The sequence below is a fragment of the Sus scrofa genome, chromosome 2 (assembly GCF_000003025.6).
Source record: "Sus scrofa isolate TJ Tabasco breed Duroc chromosome 2, Sscrofa11.1, whole genome shotgun sequence".
NCBI classification, from domain to species: Eukaryota; Metazoa; Chordata; class Mammalia; order Artiodactyla; family Suidae; genus Sus; species Sus scrofa.
In genome coordinates, this window is record NC_010444.4 from 149071320 (window position 1) to 149080827 (window position 9508).

At 45.7% G+C, this 9508-nt stretch overlaps 1 protein-coding gene across 1 annotated transcript; it reads right to left on the reverse strand.

Annotated features, from left to right (window-relative positions):
* Positions 1333-8210, reverse strand: SPINK1 (serine peptidase inhibitor, Kazal type 1). The gene is made up of 4 exons (XM_003354346.4): positions 8065-8210; positions 6535-6566; positions 4729-4835; positions 1333-1458 (listed from the first exon to the last, which is right to left on the reverse strand). The coding sequence occupies exons 1-4, from the start codon at positions 8117-8119 to the stop codon at positions 1413-1415; spliced, it is 240 nt and encodes a 79-aa protein (XP_003354394.1). The 5' UTR covers positions 8120-8210; the 3' UTR covers positions 1333-1412.

Below are 9508 nucleotides of genomic sequence, written 5' to 3' on the forward strand. Positions count from 1 at the left end.
TGGTGGTAAAAGTTAATTCGGAGTCAGGTTGCTGCTCCTCCTTGATGTCTCAGCCTGACTCCATCAGGCCTGGAGAAGCAGATTTTCAGGTCGAGCCCGAGATGGAGTGCTCAGGCCACCAGGGAAAGTGGGGAATCTCTCATCACTGCTCTCACCCAGGAACCAATGGGGAGGGGCCCCCCTGGGGGAGAATTCAGGCTAAAGGCAGAGGCTTCTCCTCAGCATGGTGACAAAGTTTCACTTTGGGGTTTCCTCCATGATTCAGAGACTCTGAGAAAATCGCATCTCACTTGAAATCTACATTCTGAGATACAGGGAATGCATATATATTTTTTGACAGGCAGGTAGGATTTATTGGTGGGTGTAAGGAGGGGACAGGGCCAGCCAAGGCTCTCATGAGAGCAGGGCCTGCCGTTTGTCCGGGGGCCGCGATGAGGGATGTATTTGACCCCACGTCCATCCAGGATGAGCCATTTCTCTGCCACCATGTTTTCAAATCCATCCATGTTGAATTTAGCAGATCCCACTTCTTGGAGATGTGGATTGTCTGGTGGCCAGGGAACTTGAACTTGGCCCTGCGCAGGGCCTCAGTCCCATGCTCCTTGCTCTGCAGTTTGTGTGGATGGACACGATGACTTTGCCAGTGTGGACCCTGGCCACCGTGCCCTGGGGCTTTCCAGAGGCACCGCACCTACCTGTCTGGAGGCTGGAATGGGGACAGCATGCCACTGATGAATGTCCACGGGAAAGGGTTGTCCCTAGGGCAACCTATACAGGCAGCAGGCTGCACATGCTGCTGAGGAGGCTGCTGTTTGCAGCTGTTGCACACCTGGCTCCCATGGAGAGGAGCCTATGGTCGGCTTAATTGGCTGCCATGGAAAAATCTTAAAACTGAACTCTACTCCACTAGACGGGCGGCATTTCGAAATCCCCTGTCTCGGTACCTAGACCCGTGCCAGGCATGGCAGATGCTCAACTAAGTCCCAAGAAAACCTAAAGGAATTATTTCAGTCGGTGAAAGGTGACGGGCGTGTTTCTGGGCTGAGCTTTTCAACTGTTTTCCTGAAATGCTAGTCGAATCCTCATGCAATTACACGTTTTCACAATCGGCTGTGTCCTGTCACCTGATATCTGCAGTCCCATTTCCTGAGACAGAGTCCCTCAGAATGCGTGGAAGATGGGGAAGGAAGAAGCCCCCCCAAAGGAATCCCTGTCCAAAACGACAGGTTTGCTCTATTTGGTAAAACTTGGTTTATTCCGAGTGTGCCTCCATCCTCTGTCTCCACGATAATCGAACGTGCCTTTGAGGAAAAAAGCGCGTGGGAACCACAGAAGTATTTAGATGCATTTTATTCAACAGTCAGGCCAGACATGTGTCCTAGTGTTCTTACAGGATTTCAGAACCTTGGTTCTCAGCAAGGCCCAGATTTTTGAATGAGGACAGGAGTCTGGCGCTTCCTATAGAAGAGATTGGGAGGAAAAAATCAGTTTAAACGCTGCTGACAAAATGTGACTCTAGGAGAAAAATGAGGAGAAAAAGATTAGCTTTACTGAAGATAGAGAAGTTTGAAATTAATGTCCATTTCTATTTTTTTTGTTCATTTACTCTTTTGCTTATTCATTCATTCATCAAATATTGATTGAGAACCATGATATATGCTGGGGATTCAACAGAAGGGAAAATGTGTGTCCTTACAGAGGTTACAGACCCAAAGAGGCGTTATAATGAACCTCTGGAATTTAATCCATTTTTACTGCCTTTGCTCCTGCTGTCACTGTCCTTGTCACCAGATTTCCACTTTAGCTGGAGCCCGGGCTGCCTCAGGACACTCTCAGTGACGGCTCTCTTGTCGCAGAACTCTAGGGATCCACAGCTATGAAATCTCGCACAAGGAAATCCCATCTCTGTCCCATATGAAAACTGTTGAGTTAGCACCTAAACACAGTGCAAGGGCTGGCTTGTTTTCCACAGCTGTGTTGTCCATGATAGCTGACACCATGTATATAGCCATCTAAATTTAAATCAGGTTCAGTAATATCAAAAATCCAGCTCTGCCCTGGGAACTGTATCTATCTGGTTACCTCTGATGGAGCATGGTAGAAGATGGTGAGAGCAAGAATGTATCTATGTATATGTGACTGGGTCACTGTGCTGAACAGTGGAAGACGGATAGAACCCTGTAAACCAACTAGAATGGAAAAAATAAAAATCATTAAAAAAAAAATCCAGCTTGGCAGTTACAGTAGCCATGTTTTAAGTTCTAGCACCATGTTGAAAGGCTTCCACATTGAACAGCCATTCCGTCATTGCAGAAAGTTCTTTGGGAGATTGCTAGTCTAGAGAAAATAATTTGCCAGCATAGATTCCCTAAGAAGATGTGAAAGAATTAGAAGAAAAGCCTGCCCTGAGGATCTCTGCTGACCAGCTCCTGGAGGAGATGCAATCCTTGCTCATCCACCCACCTCAAAATCCAACAACTATGGTTGGAGTCTGGCTGTAGGTAACCATACAGTGTGTTTGTTTGGGGATATTTGTTTTCTTTTTGGCCATGCCTGTGGCATGCAAAAGTTCCCAGGCCAGGGATTGAACCCACGCCAGAGCAGCAACCCGAGCCACAGCAGTGACCACAATGGATCCTTCACCCAATGAGCCGCAAGAGAACTCCTGTTTGGGGTTTTTAATGGGCAGGAGAGAGCAAGGCACTTTGGTGCATTGGAAAATATGTCGCATTTGTAAAAGCTGCATTGTCTATCCAGACTGGTTTTATCAGCGACTTATAGGAAGAGAATTTACATTTTCTGGCATAAAAATGTGTTTCCCATGTTTACATATTTTTGAAAGAATACGCAGAGCAGGTAGGACGGGTTGGTTCTGAAGCCTACAGAAACAGGGTGTCCTGGCACTGTGCTGATGTGTTCCCAATGTTTTACTCTAAATATTGGGCCTTTTGATCTTGGCACTTGGAAAGGGCCCATGTCTCAAGGCTGTTCTGTTGCTTTTTCCTCCCCTTGGCTGGAAATATGAGGTTTGACGTTAATGTCAAAAAAACATGGGTCATGAGAAAATTAACAAGTGGTTTTCAAGTTCCTTGTACAAATGTACAAAGGGAATGTGAAAAAGCAAAACATCTAAAGTGTGGGGTCTAAAACTTCAGGGTATTCGATCTTTCTCTTTGGGGGCCTGTTTCCACAATCCTTGTGAAATACTGAGAATTTTCTCCATTGCTTTAAAGCCGACCGAAAAGAGCGCTCATGATGTAGGGCATTTAAGCCGTGGAGTAATGGCGATGGGGACGCAGTCATTTGAGCCCAAGGAGAAGTCTCCATACCCATCAGTTCCAGAGTAACAGAGGGTTCTGGGCCGCTTATGGGTTTGTTTTTGTTTTGATCATCCTGTACCTTTATTTAACCCGGAATGTTTTTGTAATGATATCAAAACCCAGAGCCCCGTATAAATGACATGCCTTTCATGAATCTTTGCCTGACCCTTTGGCCCATCTGTGTCTCCCCCTCACTCCTGTAGCCCATTGCTCACAGCTCCTTTGGAGGCATTTGTCCCAAGTTCCAAGACACTCTCTTATGTGTCCTGTGGTCTCTTGGTTTTATCCACAAGGAGAGCAGCGGAGACGCGCACCTGTGTCCCGTAGCTGAGGAAGGTAGGACACTTGTGGCCAATCTTTCTCTGAGCACCTGAGCCTGATTCCCATCATCGAGCCCCCTGCAGCGAGTTCAGCGACTCCACTGAGACTGGCTCTCATATCATAAATAAAAGTGTTAGGAGGATACAGTTTTGGTCACCGAATCTATATAATTCATGTATGTGTACTTTAGGGCTTTAGCAAACACAGTCATTGCTGCTACCAAGAAGATTTTTAAGCGTAAAGGTATTTTGAGTGTACGGGCTTACAAACATTCCAGACTATCTATTGTTTGGGTGTTTATCAGAGAAGTGGTTTTCTTTTTAAATTAATTGAAGGAACCGTTCAAACATGGTCCCTCCTCTGTTTGCTTGTCCTTCCTTCAACACTTTTTCTTTTGCACCGTATTATTCATTTCCTTCTCACTGTGTTTACTTTTTTATTTCCTACTGGAAAGCCTCTCTCTCCTTCTTTATGTTCTAGAGGAAGCCTCCAAACGTCTCCAAATCCCAGCAGGGGTAACCAGTTCTTTTTAATTTTGTGCTCCCAGAGCAATTTGTTCTGCCACCATTGACTACACCTTGTTGGCGTCCAGTATAAGGCAAGTGGGAGACAAACCAGGTTGGGTTTTCTTCAGCTCTCACAGATATTTAGTTGGGTACCTGACTTTAAAGTGTGGTGGGAAGAGCAAGGACCCCGTTCCAGATCTGCTGCTCGGCGCTGGGTGAGCTTAGAGCCAGCTATTTAAACTAAGAATCTCAGTTTCTTCATGTGCATTGTAAGCTTAGTATTGCTTACCTCACGGAGTCAGTGTGAAATTAAGTGCCTTCCACGATGCCTATCACAATAAATACTATTTTCTATCATAACACACACACACACACACACCTTCTACATATAATCATAACAGATGTATAGTAAGGGGAAAAGGAGAGAATCGTTTGGGGGAAAACTGGGTATTTTGTTTTTCTCATGGTAAGATTAAAGTTATTGGTCTATTCACTGGGGCTTAGAGGGATAATATATGTAAAAGTTTGAATCCATCTAGCTTAAAATATATGTTTTAAAAGAAATTCAAGTTTGTACTCACTTATTTTCAGAACATAACACGCACTCATTAGAATAAGTAATTCCATCCGTCCCGCAGACAGGGTTGTAGATCTTGGGACAACCACTCACTTCACTGGTACATGTAGCCTAAAAATGGGGTGAAACAGAATCATTTCCCATCATTTTCATTCTTTGAATTTACAGCAAAACCTCTGAAGTCTCCCTTGATTGGTCAGCTTCAAGGTGGAGGCACGAGGGCGCCTGAGCGAGTGATACCACGTGTTCCAAGCGAGAGAACGCCAAGCAGAGTGGGAAAGCTTGCATTGACGTAGTAAGGCTCTCTCTGCTGGTGACAGGTTGTGTGACGGTGGTTAATCTCTCCATGTCTCTGAACCTCAGTCACTTCATCTGTCTCATAACGGTGCCATGAGGACTGATCAAGGTGAGGTGAGGTTCAAGTTCACGGTCACTGCAGGTGCCGGCTCCTCTCAGGTCGCCACGCCTTGGGGCAAGCTTTTCCTTGCACACAGTAGCCCTGCACACTGGCCTTCTGCACGTCCCTAAAGACACAAGCGCCTTCTCCCCTTGGAGTTGCGCCTCTCTCCTCTACCATCAGCAAGAACTAGCAATTAGCCCGTCACTGCTGGAGTCCAGACCCTGTCCTGAGCGCTTTCTCTGTGTTATTGTATTTAAATGCACTACAACCCTGTGACCTTTTGATTATACTGGCTGCTCGGGAAGACAGTGCGGCCCAGAGAGACTGAGTCAGCCAGGCCACGCCCCTAATAATGACCGAATCCAGGATTCCAACCTCGTCCGCCTAGGTCCTGAGCTTGAGCTCTTGACCCATTCTCTCTCCTGCCTCCCCGCCTAGTTACATGTTGCGAACACTCATTTCTCCTTCGGGGCAGAAAATAAATCTCGCTGACCTGGGGCACCTTCCCTGATCTGACTCGGCTGGGTTTCTGAGGGTGCCAGCACTTCTTGATAACACATCACACATGGAATAATTTATTTGGCTGGCCATCTGCCTTCCCACTATATATAAGTGGAATGAGAAGAGGGATGCTATCTTCCTCTGGTCTCCCAATGTCCTGAAATTTACATTATGAATCCAAGAAAAAAAAAATGGAAAAATGAGACAGAAAATATTTTTCTAGAAGAAGAATCTAGGTGATTATTGTTTTGCAATCATTAGAAATTAGAGTTCCCCTTTTCTGGTAACTTCTGAGAACTTTATGCCAACTTGGTCCAAGGGGCTGTGAGCAGGAAGGGCTCCTCGGACCGATGTTAAGGTTTTTACTTAAAATCCTTGCCCTATCGGGTAAGCCTAGTGTGGATAAAAGCCCCTTCACAGCGAGCATTATTGGACAACACAGAAATTGCCTGTGAGTCAGTGAATTTGTCCTTCAACGCAAGTGCCTGTGGGATGGGGTTCCCATTGTGGCTCAGCGGGAATGAACCCGACTAGTGAGGATGCAGGTTCGATCCCTGGCCTCACTCAGTGGCTTAAGGATCCAGTGTTGCTGTGAGCTGTGGTGTAGGCTGCCGATGCGGCTTGGATCTGGCGTTGCTGTGGCTGTGGTGTAGGCCAGCCGTTGTAGCTGTCATTTGACCCCTAGCCTGGGAACCCCCCTATGCTGCGAATGCGGCCCTAAAAAACAAAAGGAAATAAGCAAACAAAGCCCCAAATGCCTCTGGGGGAGCCGCAGTTACTGTCCACATTTAATTGGTCGAGTCTCGATGGCATTCACACTCCTTGTGTTAACTTCAGGCTAAACTGCAAGGTGACAATTAGACAACCCGTCTTAGCCCCAGAGATAAGAAATTACAAAATTGTCTTTACCTCTCTTTGCGGGGAGGTGGCTCTAGTGTAACCTAGAAAACATAAATCAGACACGTGAAGTTGGGCCATGAATGGGAGAAGCCAGGTGTGTTCGGATTCAGAATTTTCTGCTTCTGTTTACGTCTGTGACTTCCCCGTTGGTCTCTGCCATGACTCACCCCTTCTCATTTCCATTTTTTCAAGGACATCTCATTGGTGTCCATTCACTCCCTGCCTGCTGAAACCTCAAAAATTTACGTGCAAATCTGATTACGACCGAAGTTTCTCAATTTGATAGTTAAGACAACTTTACCCATTTCCTTGAAAACAGAAATAATGTGCTTACTGCTTGGAACACTTTAGCCTTGAGCAAATGCCTTCTGAATGCTCGCTGACATTCTGGTCGGGACCATTTACCAAACTGTTGAGCTCACAGTTAGTGCTGTAGGAGGTATAATTATCTTTATCTCAGTTTATAGGGAAAGGCGTGGAGAGTTTCTCTAACTAGCTGTGAAACCGTTACTACTAGCGATAACCAGGTCTACAGACGCAAAACTAACTTTTGCGTTTACATGTAAGTCTTTTTTAAAAAATGATGTTAAAAAGTGGAGCTCTTAGGAGTTCCCATCGTGGCACAGTGGTTAACAAACCCGACTAGCATCTTTGAGGACATGGGTTCAATCCCTGGCCTCGCTCGGTGGGTTAAGGTCTGGCGTTGTCGTGATCTGTGGTGTAGGGCACAGATGTGGCTTGGATCTGGTGTTGCTGTGGCTGTGGCATAGGCTGGCAGCTGTAGCTCTGATTCGACTCTTAGTCAGGGAACTTCCATATGCCGTAGGTGCTGCCCTAAAAAGACAAAAAGAAATTTAAATCAAATTCTGCCTTTTGCATTGAATAACTAGAAACCATTGTTATCTTTTTATGCAATTCCATAAAAACTTAAAATTTGTAAGTTGACCTTAGATATTTACAGAATTAGAAGCGTACTTGAGGTTGAATAATCCCTTCTTTTTCTCCTATATCTCTGGAAAAGGGTCTGTCTCATCCCCTAGAGAAAGCATTTCTTCACAGTAAAATTGCGTTCTTTGTGTTATGCTAAAATCCCTCTTTCTTTTTTCAGTCTTTTTTTTATTATCTTTTTTTGCTTTTTAGGGCCACATCTGCAGCATATGGAAGTTCCCAAGCTAGGGGTTGAAATGGAGCTGCAGCTGCCGACCTATGCCACAGCCGCAGAAACACCAGTTCTGAGCCATGTCTGTGACCTACACCCACAGCTCATGGCAACACCGATTTGTAACCCACTGATGGAGGCCAGGGATCAAATCTGCCTCCTCATGGATACTAGTTGGGTCCATAACCCACTGAGCCACAATGGGAACTCCCTAAAATCCCTCTTTCTACATACAATTCTCATACACTGATCTTATTTCATCGTGCTGGGACCAAAAGATCCACCTAAGACTAGACTCAGCCTAGAAGATAATATGCCCAATAAAGCAACAGATCAAAGAGGTTTTACTCAAATCAGAAAAAATATGCAAAGACACCTACCTGATAGACTCAACAGAGCCAAGGCACTGAGAAGAAAGATGCTTGCAACCTTCATGGCTGAAGTTCTGTGTCCAGACCTCAGTTGAAAACAGCACTGAATCTCTCCCTCCTTCTCTCCAAAACCCTAGGACTGGAAGGTTCATATAGGCAGGTGAGATCCTAGTCCCCCCCTGCTGCCCTGTGTCACAGACTCCCTGGTTATTGATTAACTCCCTAGCTTAGCCTGGCACCCAGGTTCGGGGCAGGGTAGCTGTGGAAGGAAGGGGAGAGGAACACCTGTGCCTGAAATGTGCAAGGGAAGTACTGTCAGGAAGAGATGACTAGCAGTTAGTTAGCTGGTTCTCTCCCTAACCTCCCTTGGGACCTCAGAGAGCCCCTTTCTTCCTCAAGCCTTGTAAGACGGTCTTACCTGTGAGATGTACTCTGTATTCTGGGTGTATGAACAGGTGTGGGTATCTGCAAAGCCCTGTCCATTCTTTCCCTCTTTTAATTCTTTCCCTCTTTCTCTGTCACCCACTCACAGCCGTCAGAGGGACAGGTTGGAGATGGCGAGGACTTGGTCCCTAAGATGTGTGTGCTCTGGGCTAGAGTGGGGTCACCAGCTCTATGTCCCTGGACGGGTAGTTTACTTTAGCTGAGTCTTAATTTCTTCATCTGAGAATGGACATAATAAGAGTACCTACCTCCAAGTGTGGATCTTTTGCTCAAAAATACACATTCTGTCTGCCATGTGTTGTTTTGGGCGACAATTCTCTATTCTCTCTCATGTTTCTGCATGTCTTGTGGGTAGAGACGCTGAATGCCTGTGTTTCAAACACTTTTCAAGAGGGTTTGCATACCAAACAGCCTTGCTAAGTGAAATAGTGTTTCTCTCTGGCATAAAGGTTTGCCACTGGGTATAATAAGATAATATCTCCCACCAGGGCAAAGTTTAGGCGGGCATAGAGCCCTTTTTAATAGATTAGGGATTTTTGAAAACTTACCATCTTTCCTTTGGAACACAGTGGACTTTCTTTGCGGGTACTGTTGGCCCTCTTCCTGTCTCCCTGTGGAGGTGCGCCTGGAGAACCAGAGCCGTGCTGGTATTCTGGCTGTCGATATTAAAGGATTACATCTCTTTTCTCTGAGTCAGGAGCCAGTGTCTTCTGCCAGCATCCCTTTAACTGTGGCAGGCTAACACGTCGGCTTCCAAGAAGTGTAGACTCTTAGACGTTCACGTGTGTTGACGTATGTCAAGAACTGGACTCATCCATGGGGATATATCAGTGAGGAAAAATAACAGCCCTTTTACCTGATGGAGCTTCCATTGCATTTTAGTTGGAGGAGACAGGCGATAGAAAAGTAATCAGATAATTAGAAAGTATATTGGATTATGGTAAATATGACGGAGAAAAAGAACAGAGAGGATAAGCCCGCTAGAGGATTTGGGAGGTAGTTCTTGTGG

Coding starts and splice junctions, on each gene's coding strand:
- SPINK1 (XM_003354346.4), bottom strand. CDS start 8,119: ATGAAGGTTGCAAGCATCTTTCTTCTCAGTGCCTTGGCTCTGTTGAGT. Junction 4,836..6,534: donor CCACCTCCCCGCAAAGAGAG/GTAAAGACAATT, acceptor CCCCATTTTTAG/GCTACATGTACCAGTGAAGT. Junction 1,459..4,728: donor GTGTTATGTTCTGAAAATAA/GTGAGTACAAAC, acceptor TCTCTTCTATAG/GAAGCGCCAGACTCCTGTCC.